Genomic DNA, 14,252 nt, shown 5'->3' with positions numbered 1-14,252 from the left:
TTAGCTTTGCACCATCCCATTGACAGTTTTGCGTAGATCTTTAGAACAATTCCAGCCAAGAGCACATAAAACGCTATTGATATTAAACAACTCATGATTACTCTTACTGAGCATAGGCTCATTACTGCGTCATATTATAGCGGAATATACATATTTATTATCTTTCATATCAAAAAGATAATGGAATTATTATACTACGTTATACGATACTTTATAGAAAACTGCGCATGTTTTATATATTTCTTATCAAAAATGATTAAATTAATTAATCTTATTAAATTCATACAAGAAGTGAACTTTGGTTTATGAACTTTTGGTTCATAAAAGTTATTATTAAAATAGCACAACGAAAATAATTATAAAATATTGACTCATAACAAAATTAAAATCAATGTAATTATTGTTCATGTTAATTTGTTCATATCATATCATTTATTTCTCAATTCAATTTATAAAACAATTAAAAGTGAAACAAGCTGTAACGGGTAAATTTACCTAGTGTGTCTGGTCGGAAAAACAGCTTTGGTAACAGGCGGTAATTCTGGTAAATCTATCAATATTTTTATATATAAATATGATTTAGTATAGTTATCTTTGAACAGGTATTGGATACGAAACCGCCCTGCATTTGGCGTCTAGAGGATGCAGGGTGATAATAGCTGATGTCGTTGATTCTGAATCCAGCAGAAAGCGAATTGTTGAAGAAACTGGTAATAATAATATCATCTACAAATGGTTAGATTTGGGCAGCTTCAAGTCCACTCGAGCATTTGCCAAAGATATTATCAATACTGAACCCAGATTGGACATCCTGATCAACAATGCAGGCGTTGCTGGTTTTGCAGAAAGTTATAGCGAGGATGGAATATTGATGGATATTCACATTAACCATTTCGGTTCATTCCTCCTAACTCACCTATTAGTTGGTAAAGACCGTTCAATTCCATTTCGCAAACAACAAACTTTTTCTTTCAGATCTCTTAAAGAAAACGCCGAAGAGTCGCGTGGTCTTCCTCACCTCATTTATGGCTTTCTTGCACCAGCTGAAAGAAGCAAATGATATCAATAGTCCATCCAAGTTTAAGAACAAGAATATTAACACTGTTGTCAATTACAACAACAGCAAGTTATGTAATCTAATCTCAGCAAGGGGTTTTGCCAAAAGACTTTCAAAGCACGGCATCACAGTGAACGCTGCATATCCAGGCGTAGTCTGCACGCCCATCTTTAATTCCTTTAAAAACCGTATTGGAGATTTTACATGGTTTTTGAGGATTGTCCACTTCATTGGGGACATACTCCTTTGGTCCTTTGGGAAAGTAAGAGACATCCACTAAACCTCATTATGATAAAAAAAATCTTTACGTGTTTGGTATTTAAGAGTCCTGAGGAGGGTGCTCAGACAACGTTGCATTGCGCCATCGATAAATCCGTTGAAGGAATATCCGGGCATTACTTTTCGAATTGCAGAGTCTCCAAAATCCCGGCAAAAGCAACAGACGAGGCATTCTCCGACGCTGTTTGGACTATAAGCGAGAAACTGGTCAAATTGTCCCAAGAAGAAAAAATAGCAAGATCATATTGAAAAAAAAAAATGTATCTTTCTCTTCTTCATCAAACTTTAGTATAAATAACGTCAACAAAACTAATAATATTTAATTTTGTAATTCCACGATGAATATTTTTATTGTAGATTATAAGTTTCTTTCTTGCATACATTTTTACAAACTTGGTGGAATTTTACGTAATTACTTTATTGGCAATTTATAAAACATTATTTGACAGTTATATTTTTTAATACGCATATCCCTCTTTTTACACGATACTCAATTTACATGGTTTCGTTTTACACGGTACTTTATTTACATATTTTCCCTTTTACACCACTTAAAATAAATTAAAATAATAAATAAATAAATGTTGAAAATAATCTATTTACTCGTTTTACTTTTAATGAAAGGACTAAATTATGACAGATAAACAATTACATTAATAATAGAGCAGAAAAACTTATAGTCAATAGCCCTTTGTAGCAGTTTAATTTAATTTTTGTTATTATATTGAGTATTATATTATATATATTGTTGCAGTAACTACTATTATTAATAATAATTTTATTACACCACCATTTTTATATGAATTTATACAAATCATTTTGTATGTAATTTATGAATAACAGTTTTTTTTATGTGTAGTTAGAAATTAATGTAGCATGTTGAAGGCAGAGTCGAAGCGGAACCGAACCGAAATTAACAGGATTTTTTAACAGAACCGTATCTATAACGGGAACGTAAAATTGCTGAATTGAATAACCGAAATCGGAACGAAATTTTAATAAAGGTTAATTTCGGTTCAATTGTAGCTTTAACTAATTTAAATTGTTATATTTTTAGTTTAAATTTTAATTTCAACCGGAACCGGACTGAAATTTTTAGACGAACCGAACGAATCTAGAACGATAAACATTTACTTAGAACCAAACCGTAAACCGGGACGATTTTCTGGTTGAAGGTGATGAAGTTCTTTATAAATATTGTTGCTATTGTTGCGTTCAGAAATTTGGTGGTAGATGAACAAAACAATTCTACATAATTAATCAAATAAACACACATGTTAAAATTAAATTTATCGACCTTGATCTTTCTGGTTTGGTATTTTATTTAAGATAATGAAAAAAACTTGGGCAACATGATCAAAATCGACAGCCCGATGCAGAATAATTATGTTATTTCTCCTTTTCATTATTTTATGGTTAAATTTGATTTACATTTTAGTATTATAAATATTATTTTGATTTTGCTTACTCTGATAATAAGATATTCGATTTTATTGCTAAAAAAATAAAACATTTTGTACTATCACAATATTGTGATATATTTTAATTCTTTGTAAAGTACACGAACAATAAGGACTTTATTTACAAAACGAGTTAATCTCGTGAAATGATTAGGAATAATTTTAATCTAATGAAATAAATTGATTTTCTAGCTTCAAATTTATGAACAAAGAAATTGTCGTAAATTTAGTATAATAAATAACCACATATGCAAGTAACAAAATCATGTGCAATAATGTTGCTTGATTGATTTTAAATAATAGGCATTTGCTTGTTTACTTTTGATTTTGTCATGTATCAATATTTTTTAACAACTTTCATTGTGCTATTCTTATAATAATATATCATTAAAAGATATGCATAAACCAAAGTTCGCTTCTGATATACATTTAATAACATTAATTTGTGATCATTGAACAAGAAAGTTCAATTATTGTGTTGTCTTTTTGATAAGAAATATATAAAACATATGCAATTTTCTATAACGTTACGCAGTAGTGAAAAGGTGATTATCATGTATTTTCTAATAACAATAGCGTTTTATGTGCTGTTGGTCGGAATTGGTCTAAAGATTTATACAAAACTGTCAATGGGATGGTGCAGAGCTAAAGTCTGTCTAGTCGGAAAAACCGCTCTTATAACGGGCGGAAATTCTGGTAAGTCCCTCAATATTTTAATATATATAGTATAATGATTATTAATTAGGAATTGGATACCAAACCGCATTGCATTTGGCATCCAGAGGATGCAGGGTGATAATAGCCGACGTCGTTGATTCAGAATCCAGTAGAAAGCAAATTGTTGAAGAAACTGGAAATGATAATATCATATACAAATGGCTAGATTTGGGCAGTTTGCTGTCAACTCGAAAATTTTCTGAATATATAGTCAATACTGAACCGAGATTGGACATCCTGATCAACAATGCAGGTGTTGCTGGTTTTGCTGAAATCTGTAGCGACGATGGAATATTGATGGATATGCACATTAACCATTTCGGTTCATTCCTTTTAACTCACCTATTAGTTGGTAAAGACCATTCAAGTGCCATTTCACAAGCAACAAATAAAACTGTATTCTTTTAGATCTCTTAAAGAAAACGCCGAAGAGTCGCGTGGTCTTCCTCACCTCATTTATGGCTTTCTTGCACCAGCTAAAAGCAGCAGAAGATATCAATAGTCTATCCAAATTTAAGAACAAGAATATTAACAGTATTATCAATTACAACAATAGCAAGTTATGTAATATAATCTCAGCAAGGGGTTTTGCCGAAAGACTTTCAAAGCATGGCATCATAGTCAACGCTGCATATCCAGGCGTAGTCTGCACGTCCCTCTTTGCTTCCGCTAGAAACCGTATTGGATATTTTACAAGATTTTTTAAGATGTTCCAATTCATTGGCTATATAATCCTCTGGTCCTTCGGAAAAGTAAGAGACTTGCGCTAAACCTAATTGCGATAAAGAAAAATCTTTGTATTTAAGAGTCCCGAAGAAGGTGCTCAGACAACGTTGCATTGCGCCATCGATAAATCCCTTGAAGGAATATCCGGGTATTATTTTGCGGATTGCAAAGTCTCCAAACTCCCGACAAAAGCAACAGACCAGACTTTCTCCGAAGCTGTTTGGACTGAAAGCGAGAAACTGGTCAAATTATCTCAAGAAGAAAAAATACCGAGATAATATTGAAAACGAGCATAATCCGTCTAGATTTCGAGGATTCCTTTTTCTAAGCATACATAGTTTGTTTATTTACTATAATAATGTTATTTTGTTTTACAGTAAACTAAATTATATCTGTTAAAGTCTAAACATAAAATACACATAATATGTCAGAACAAAAGTTTGGAAAATGATGTAGCAAGCGCACAATCCGATATTTCTCTTCTGCTCGTCACTGGTTATGCAAAACGTTGTTCATTTAACGAGTCATTTCTATTACAATTTATTTTGCTCGTTAAGCAAGGTTCCTCTTTATATCTATATATATATTGAAATTTAAATTTATATTTCAAAAATATGCTTTTAAATTTTGTAGCAGTTTTGTTATCCTGCTAAGAAAAATGTCCTCTCATATTCAGTACTTGTTGAGAGTAGTGTATTAAATAGAAGATCTAAATTGCTTTTTCTCTTTCCGGTTCCTTCAACAATATCAAATTCTTGTTATGTAGGAGATTGAATATTTTTCATTTTCATTAAGTTAATTGTATGAAAATGTTTCAGAGTTATCATTACCTATTTGTTGTATTTTATATCCGAGAAAAGTTATTTCATTAAACATTCAGCAAATTAAATCATTGCTGATTTTGAACAACCAGAAAAATATCTTCTCCAGCTTTATAAGTAGTAAATCGAACTTTCAAACACTTTTTATTATATTCTATTAAAAAATTATTATAGTTTCCAAATGGATCTATACATATATCGTGAATACGGGGAAATCCTAAATAAAATGAAATTTCACATTCAGATGAACAGCATCACAACTTTGTCTTTTATATCTTTTCATTATTGTATGGTTACATTTGATTTTCATTCAAGTATGGGTGTAATTTTGATATTGCTTCTTACTTTAGTCAATAAAATCTATTGTTATTAAAAAAAATTAGTCGTGAAATAAGATATTCGATTTTATTGTTAAAAAAATTCACTAAATGTACATTAATTGCGACACAGATGAAGAACGAAACAATGAGGACTATATTTACAAAACTAATTAATCTAGTGAAATGATTAGGAAATTTTTTCGTCGGACGTAAGACCACACAAAACTTCGCTCTCCTTATATACATTTTGGCAGAAGTCTGGGTCTTGCACTAATCTTGGTTGTCGTGATGGTTCGCAATTCCTGAAAAACTGTCCTGTGACCGAATCCAGTTTCTCCGAGACGACGCAATTTATAGACGTTTGAGCTCCTTGCATCACAGTCTGCAAGAAAACGTAATGTTATCGTTTCATATGCATAGTAGTATAAGTTAGTACTCACCTTGGAGTAGAACCAAATCCATGAGAGGTAAAATGTGAAGAAAAGGAATTTGTCGATAACGCTCTTATTGGGAATGGCTTTGAAACTATCATAATGTATGCTGGTCCACACCAAACCAGGACAGAGCGTATTACAGGTGATGTTGTATTTAACGAGTTTCTTGCTCATGACGTTACACGCAGCAATGACGCACAGTTTCGAGTTACCGTAGTCGACGATGGTTGTCAATTTCTTGTCGAAGGTCGAGGGCGGCTTGTTTATCTCGTTGTGAGATTTCATATTATGCAGGAACGAGTATATAGAACTCACGGATACAATCCTTGCCTTCTCCGCCTTTTTCAACATGTCTAAAACAATACACCAATATTTTTGAAAAAGGACTAATTTCTATAAAAATTACCTAGAACAAGATGGATTAAAAGGAAGCCACCCAAATGATTGATCTGCATGGTCTTCTGCAGTTCATCGTTGGTGAATTGACCATTAAAACCGCAAGCTCCGGCATTGTTGATCAGAATGTCTATTTTTTCCTCTATATTGTGCAAAATCTTCGAGAACTTGCGGACTGACTTCAGAGAGCTCAAATCTATTGGAAGCCCATACACATTCGGGTTTCCTGTCAAATGTTTTACCCGTTCCGCACTTTCCATGGGGTTCATAATATCCGCGATTATCACCTTACAACCTCTTTTTGCCAAATCCACAGCTGTCGCAAATCCAATACCTGCACAAAAAAAATAAATTAAATATTAATGAAAAGTCTAATACTTTCTGTATCCATACTAAGTCAGATGTCGTAACTATAATATACATTATTTACTATAAGGAGTAGATTTTAGTTATTACGTCTTTAAAAACTAGGTAATTCTAAGAAAAATTAACAGTAGGCAAATGAACATTGTGAAGATCCACTACCAAACTAAGTGATTTAGGTGCAAAGTTAATCTAGGATAGTTTATGGTTATAATTAATTTAGAATTTTGTATTTATAAAATTAATTAGTTTAGGGGTAAAAAACCTTTTTTGTCTATTATCTCAAAAAATATTCATTTACGGTAATAATACAATTATGACGATGGGTTAGGTGAATACCAATAATTACATAGAATTTTATTTTCATTACGCTGAAGAATTTCCACAAATGGGGTGTTGAACACCAACACTATTCTGTCTAGTTCAACGTTTCTCCATCAACATGTAAAGCAAACGTATTTGTTTTTAGTTGTTAGAGTATTTTATCAGTTACTTATTTGACACAATTATGATAGCTGTCATATCATTTCGTGGCTCAATTTTGGGTCATCGTAAATGCGTCAGAGTGATCTAAAGTAGTTGGTACTGAGAACCATAAATGTTCTATATCACGCAAGGTGTGGATGCGTAAATTAAAAGTAATTACATACAAATAATATAATTACAGCACAATTGGTATTTTCTAAACTTGTAACATTAGTTATGAGATTCTTGTGACTAATAACCTATTTCATCCGTTATACAACAATTTTGTACAAAAATACCTAATTTTCATCTCGGTTCACTTACATGAAACTATAAATACATCGGTTTGTATTATTTCCCATACAAATTAATATTAAATTTCATTCTTTCCTAAGAAATAGTATTTCTATTCTGACCATACTATTTTGCCTCTGAAAATGTAGTTTCGCTTAACGAAGTTATTTTGTGGAACGTATTCTATTCGTTAATTAAGATATGACTGTATATACTTGTAAACGGTCCTTAATGTATTAAGCAACCTTTTTGGAGCAAAGCGCTATAGGATATTAGTTGTTTGTGGTTTACAATTCCATGGATTACCGACTCTTGACCTATCTAAAAAAGAGTTACCACAAATTTACTAAATTATTTTCCAATAATCTTTTAATAATCTAAAATAATCGTTAAAGATTATTAACCTCAATTAACAATATTTTATCATTCGAGTTTTCCATGAAAGTAAGCCGTGTCTTATGTGTTGGCCGTTTTCTCAGAACAGCTCACCTTGCTCACAATAACGTAACACAAACTTGTACTCAATAATGAACTAGACATACAAAAAAGAAAACAGCATTACACTTTATTACAAGATTCACAATTGCTTGATATAATGTGATGAAGTAAATTCTATATTTAAATTCCTCCAGTTCACTTTAACCACAGTCCAAGGTCATAAGATTTAACGATATAGATAATACTGTTTCATTATTCTCAGCGAATACCAAAATTTCCATGAAAACATTGCTAATGTGTAATATTGTATAATTCCTCGATTTATGTGCAATGCACTGTCTTTTATGTTTACTTACAATGGATATTTTATTATTGTCGAAATAAATGTAGAACACTTTTAAAACATCTAACAAGATGTTCATTTTCTATACGAATTTAAAATTAATGTAGAAATATATAATTTAATCATGTAACTCCGCATTTTGCGAGGTATTGTTATTTTGATCACTATGCCCTTTGACCATTATATAAATATTTATTATTAATAAAATTTATAATTTCTCCATCGACCTGTGGTTCTTAACATAATCGATAATTTGTATTGTAATGAGACTTCTGTTCTTGAACACATTTCACTAATTTGTCTATTCGCACTTCAATTGCGTTACTCAATGCTATTCGCATGCCATAATCTATTCGGAGTCAATTACGTAGTTTTGTTTTATTGCCCATTGTATAAAATCCTTTCTCGCACAGACATGTGGCAGCAAAGACAATAAAACAGGTGGAGATATTCCTTCCGAATATCTATTCAAAATTGTACCAAACTTTTTTTTCTTGAAAAGTGAATGAAAACTTAAATCCCAGTTATTATAAGGATTATCTACAATTTTCTATTATCAAGTTAATCATTGAATTAAATAATGTATATGTTCTTTATCAAATTCATAATTATCTGCAATTATTTGAGAATAATTTTGAAATATTTCGAATACGTTTGATTTTCTCTATTTTATGTCGTTTGGAGAATATTTTGTGTTGATTTCCTTGCATAAATAAATTTAGTTGGTATAGAATAAATAATATTTTGATTAGTAAAGATACAAAAACATAAAAAAAATCACGGCTATAAACTCCTTGAATTCTACTACGAGGTAACCAAATAAATAGATAAATCATTCAAATAGTAAATATTGCTTAATTTTCTGATGTACAATGTTCCTGATAAAACCAATTAAAAACTTCTATTAACAATAATTGTTCTATACCAGAATATCCTCCAGTTATTAGCGCCGTTTTTCCAACAAGACATCGATATGATTTGCACGACCTTCTTATACAGAATAGATATAACTTGAAGAACAGCACAACGGCAATAAAGACATATATGTGAAACATTACAAGTGCGAAGAAGAATTACAACTGAACTTTCTCGACTCGACGATTCGGTATTTATGGAGCTAGTAGGATACAAAAAAACTTCATGTATTTTCTCAATTCATTCGCAGTTCAAAATTATGAATGCTCTTATTTATTTTCTTATATAATCAGCAGTAATTATCATTTCTCTAAATGAAGTAAACATATCACGGAAATTATACTTAGAATTCATAACATTTTTAGGATTAGGAACAAGAAATAAAATAATTATACTATTGTGATAGTCAATTTAATAAAAATAAACAGGTATTATTGTATTCTCATATAAATAATGAAAATTGTTACGTAAATGCTCGTATTATAAAAAAAAATATTATTTTGTTTTCTCAAACTAAAATTATATTTATTAATTACGAAAGTCTACGGACAAATAAGTTTTTCAATTTATATTTGCAGAAAATTATGTAAGACGTAATTATTTATAACATATTCTTCCGGTATTCCCAAGTGCTTATTACCATGACATTTATTTTCAATGCAATTATATTTTGTAATCATGCACTATTTAGAAAACACAAACATAAAGTTTATTAATCGGAACGACTGAAAGATACAACTTGTTTTTATAGTAGTGTTTTTTTTTACTACCGTTTCGATATGATTAATTATACATGCAATGTCGGTACTTTTTGTGTCAATAATGATTACTACTACTATGTATTTTTTTTACTAACTAACACGATTATATATTCTTTATCTAAGTCCACGTTCAATTAAATTGTTGACTTTGGAATCGCAAAAATTCATGTGAATCATTGACAAACTACTCTTTATTTATTTAACGCTATTATCTCAAATATATTCTTCCGGAATTCTTAAGTTCTTATTACAAAGGAAATTTATTTCATCGCACTTATAATATATGTTTGGGAGATCTTAAAGGAGTCTACGGTGGTAGGACATACAGCACTTTTATTCACAAAATTAATAGCTCATATAATACAACAATTATGTCAGGCAAAAGGCAATAACTACTTCGATCACGAAAACAAGTGAAAAAGAGGGCGATCATCATTGTCCATGCTAACGTGGGGTGCTCCGTACAATGCTGGAGAGTGAGCACCACCAGAAAATTCTTTACTGTTAAAATTTGTTACAATTTTTTATTGTTATCTCCCAAACTTTTGCAACACTGAGTAAAGAAAATTGCATATATTTTAATAGCAAACAATATATATTTATTTTTTTCCATTTCCAATAAAATTTATTCATAAGAAAATAAATAAAAGTTACATGATAAATAACATTCCTTATAATCAATAAGAAGGATGAAATTGTTTATGTTGAGACGACAGATCATCGTAATTTGATTCCATGGTTGTTTACTTTAATCTGAGATTTCTACAAGTACTCAAAAAGCAACTTCACATAGACATAAAGTTGGAAAATACAAGAAGTATTTCAGGACTTTTTCTGTTAAAACTGGATACACATGTTGCATGACGATATTAAAGTTCACTCCATACGTTTATTTTTCAAGAAACCGTCTGAAGCTAATTCCAACAATTGCTCTTCTTCCGAATGATATAAACTTTCTTGCGTGGATGTTTTATAAATATTGAACTATAACATTTCAGAGTCAACTAACCCTCTTTTGCCACAAATTTCATTTTACTATAGTAGCGTTTACTTTACCTTGAACGTTACGAAATTTCTTTGTCTTGCAACGATAATTTAAGATAATTTAAAACAGAGAATATATCTGCTAAGTATGCCAATTTACAGAGTCATTTCCAGTCATGTAACCAGTTTTTCAGCTCAAATCTATCATTAAGAAAAACTTGAAATTCATGTGTAAGTTCAATAATCACAGTTAATATAATTTTTAAAAATATAATGCGATTGTCGTGGTTCATGTTTTTTGAGTAATACTTTTTTATATTAAGTGTAAAAATAGTTAACAATAAGCTTAAATCCACTCATTCTGATTTATTTATTTGGTATTTAATCTTGTTTTTCGTAATAATAAGTTATAATTAGGATAATCTAAAAATAATGATTCAAAAATATTTGTTAATCAGATGTATTTTAAAAATTTGACAAATAAGTTTATATTTCTAAATCTTTCTAACAAACATTTATAAAAGAAAATATCGATGAAAGCAATCTAAATATGTTCGAAAGTTGGATTTTCGTCATTAAAAGTGAATATGAAAGTCGATTTTAAAGTTTCAAAAACCAAGGCGAAATGTTTACATTTATAATAAAGCCCGACGAAATAGAAAAAAATGTTTTAAATTTGTATTAGTTTCAATATCTAAAAATTGAAAATTTTAGTATAGAAATGATTGATTTTAAAAATTCAACGTTTTTGGATGGATAAATTCAAGGAATTGCCGAAAGATTAGGAAAAAAACAGAAGATAATCATTTTCTCATGATATCAACGTGTTGGGCATCATCTTTGAAAAAATTGGCTTTGCCATTTTGTCAACATTCGTTTCAACTTATAAATATGAGCAAATATTTTTACAAATGAAATTTATTTTAAGCAAGAAGAGGAACAGGGTAACCACCAAAATTTCAGATGCTTGTTCGTCTTAAAACGACGACTAAAAATAAAGTTCATTCAACTATTTGTTTGTTTTATAATAATTAGAAATTTATTAGTTTTTATAATAATAATTACACTTTAAAAGCATATTATAATTATTTTCTAAATAAAATGTATATTATTATTCACAAAAAGACTGACCCAAACGTCTCTTTAACATTGTGGTTGATTTTCAAGTGGTTCATGTATAGTTGAATTTTGTTCATATCGTCTTATTTTAATAACAGACTGTTGCTTTAAATTTTCAAATTATCGAAAATCATTTCGGTTTAAAACAGATATAAACATATAGATTTTAGAGCAAAATCCAATTATATAATTGATCGAACTTGAATGAAATTCACATTTTGTCCTGATAATTGGATATTAAATAAAGAAAATATATACTTAATTGATTCAATCAGTTTAGTTGCCATCAGTTTATGAAACAAAAATCAATATTAATTTAATATTTATTATTAATAAAATCTAAAAACATATAATTTTGCTACTTGAATTCTATTACGAGTAAAACAAATAAATATATAATTCATTCGAATAGTAACATTGCTTAATTTTCTGATATATAAAATTCCAGATAAAACTATTAAGAACTTGTATTAATAATTATTATTATTTACCAGAATATCCTCCAGTTATTAGCGCCGTTTTCCCAATAAGACATCGATGTGATTTGCACGACCTCCTGATATAGAATAGATATAACTTGATGAGCAGCAGCGCAACGGCTATAAAGACATATATGTGAAACATTTCAAGCGCGTAGATGAATTACAACTGATCTTTCTCGACTCGACGATTCGGTATTTATGGAGTTTGTAACATTTTACTTCATGTTTTTTCTCTTCATTGCTAAAGTATACTATTTATAATTTTTGATCATTCCATTTTTTAATTATCATTTCTTTTAATAATGTAAATAATGTGACATAATTATAATTATTATGTAATTGGTCATAATTCTAAAAATGAAAGAAAATGAAAGAAAAAAAAACCATTTTATAAACTAAAACTTTTATATGTTTATATGATTGTCTACAGGATTGTCTACTCACATTCCATAAAATAACTACGAGAAACAAATATTTCATAAAATACCTATAATCATCTGTTAAATTAAGAGTGACATTCTATAGATTTGTGTTTTCGGTTTGCCCGAAAAACAAAAGGAATATTCCTTGCATATTTATGTATTTTAATGTAAACAACAATATGACAGGGACTGAAATATTTAAATAGTCGGGATTTCGATACTGTCGGAATTTTTATATAGTTGAGACTTTGATATAGTCGGGATGGTTGTCGGGATTTTGATACAGTCGCGATTTCGAACATCGGGATTTTGATTGCCACCGTACCAAAACACCGAGTTAATTCTCAACAAAAAACTATGAGAAAAACGTGTAATTTGTAGATTTATTATAAATCAGGTGATATTAAATAAATAATACAACATATTCATTTTTATTATATTTCTTGAGACCAGCCTTATGCAAATGGTTCCAAACGGTTTTCTGGCTAATCTTCAGTTCCTGGGCAATGGAATACTTTTATTTTTTAGTAAAGGGAACTCTTCTCTTTGCAACTGTAAGTCTTGGTATTGCGTCTGTAGCTGGTTAACAACTCTTTATGTAATGTGAGAAAAGAGATGGCCTCTTTCACTCTTGGTTTTTGCTCCAAAAACGCTTGGGAGTATTGTGGTTTTCAAATAAAAACCTTCCCCGGTAAATGGGCACAAATATCAAACAAAAATCTTCTTGATTATTCTCGGCATTCATGATTTTATAATGAAATTGAAGTAAAGAAGTATAAAAATCACTATTGAAGAAAGAAACAGCCACAGTCAAATATTTTTTTTATAATAAATTATTCGAAAATAAATATATAAATTCTATCGATTTCCAATATATATATAACAATATTTATTGATCAGACAAAACATAATAATAATAATAACAGTAATGACCAAATAATAACAATTCTGAACAAGAGAGAAAAAAAAGTCTAACATGAAAAATAATCAACAGCTGGTCAAAAGGCTATCGACCGAGTGAACAATAAAACAATAAAAAAAATACATACAGCAAAATAATGAGGGAAAAAACAGTAGGAACAGGGATAATGTAGGATATTTAAATTTGGGAAGGATATTTGGATTTCGAGGGGCACAGAATTTAAAAAGAGAGACAATGTTGGACTGTTTGAATTTAAATTTCAAGGAGAGGGAAAGGTATCGATCAATGAGAGGGAATATTTTGGTTTTGGAGTAAAGGAGATCATTAGGAGGATTGTGTAGAGGATTATTAGGATATTTTGGTTAGGATACGAAGGCTAGAACGTTCGGATACGGACAGGTTTTTTAGAACGGATTTCGACATTGGGAAAGTTTTGGGAAACCGTAGTCAAGGATAGGACGGCATATAGATTTGTAAATGGATGTTTGGCACTTTATGGATATTTCGGAGTTACGGAAGGTTAAGGAACGGAAA

The 14,252-nt window shown here is 29.9% G+C and overlaps 3 protein-coding genes across 4 annotated transcripts; 2 read left to right on the top strand and 1 right to left on the bottom strand.

Annotated features, from left to right (window-relative positions):
* Window positions 1-499: 499 nt before the first annotated feature.
* Window positions 500-1,633, top strand: LOC108557234 (retinol dehydrogenase 14-like; the record flags this gene model as incomplete). Its single annotated transcript, XM_017913676.1, has 4 exons — window positions 500-544; window positions 603-926; window positions 976-1,319; window positions 1,382-1,633. Coding segments are annotated over 4 exons (917 nt in total), but the record flags the coding sequence as incomplete, so codon positions are not given.
* A 1,707-nt stretch (window positions 1,634-3,340) lies between these two features.
* On the top strand, window positions 3,341-4,799 carry LOC108557236 (retinol dehydrogenase 11-like). Its single transcript, XM_017913679.1, has 4 exons — window positions 3,341-3,492; window positions 3,542-3,865; window positions 3,922-4,265; window positions 4,320-4,799. Exons 1-4 carry the CDS (start codon window positions 3,351-3,353, stop codon window positions 4,515-4,517), a joined length of 1,008 nt encoding a protein of 335 aa, XP_017769168.1. The 5' UTR covers window positions 3,341-3,350; the 3' UTR covers window positions 4,518-4,799.
* A 671-nt stretch (window positions 4,800-5,470) lies between these two features.
* Window positions 5,471-12,530, bottom strand: LOC108557235 (retinol dehydrogenase 12-like). Of its 2 annotated transcripts, none has more exons than XM_017913677.1 (4): window positions 12,384-12,530; window positions 6,221-6,544; window positions 5,821-6,167; window positions 5,471-5,762 (listed from the first exon to the last, which is right to left on the bottom strand). In XM_017913677.1, exons 1-4 carry the CDS (start codon window positions 12,514-12,516, stop codon window positions 5,568-5,570), a joined length of 999 nt encoding a protein of 332 aa, XP_017769166.1. In that variant the 5' UTR covers window positions 12,517-12,530; the 3' UTR covers window positions 5,471-5,567. The 2 variants fall into 2 exon arrangements, with proteins under 2 accessions (XP_017769166.1, XP_017769167.1); XM_017913678.1 differs by lacking the exon at window positions 12,384-12,530 and adding an exon at window positions 9,039-9,181 and having other exon boundaries at window positions 5,472-5,762.
* Window positions 12,531-14,252: the final 1,722 nt, after the last annotated feature.

Source organism: Nicrophorus vespilloides, unplaced genomic scaffold, assembly GCF_001412225.1.
Source record: "Nicrophorus vespilloides isolate i.1.1-1 unplaced genomic scaffold, Nicve_v1.0, whole genome shotgun sequence".
In the NCBI taxonomy this organism is placed as follows: domain Eukaryota; kingdom Metazoa; phylum Arthropoda; class Insecta; order Coleoptera; family Silphidae; genus Nicrophorus; species Nicrophorus vespilloides.
This window is presented reverse-complemented; position numbering and strand designations above follow the sequence as displayed.

What these genes read in the sequence shown, in the direction of transcription:
- LOC108557236 (XM_017913679.1), top strand. Translation starts at nt 3,351, where the DNA reads ATGTATTTTCTAATAACAATAGCGTTTTATGTGCTGTTGGTCGGAATT. An exon ending in TATAACGGGCGGAAATTCTG is followed by an intron (nt 3,493 to 3,541) that starts GTAAGTCCCTCA and finishes ATTATTAATTAG; the next exon opens with GAATTGGATACCAAACCGCA. An exon ending in TCCTCTGGTCCTTCGGAAAA is followed by an intron (nt 4,266 to 4,319) that starts GTAAGAGACTTG and finishes TTTGTATTTAAG; the next exon opens with AGTCCCGAAGAAGGTGCTCA.
- LOC108557235 (XM_017913677.1), bottom strand. Translation starts at nt 12,516, where the DNA reads ATGTTTCACATATATGTCTTTATAGCCGTTGCGCTGCTGCTCATCAAG. An exon ending in AATAACTGGAGGATATTCTG is followed by an intron (nt 6,545 to 12,383) that starts GTAAATAATAAT and finishes TTTTTTGTGCAG; the next exon opens with GTATTGGATTTGCGACAGCT. An exon ending in GGATTTGGTTCTACTCCAAG is followed by an intron (nt 5,763 to 5,820) that starts GTGAGTACTAAC and finishes GTTTTCTTGCAG; the next exon opens with ACTGTGATGCAAGGAGCTCA.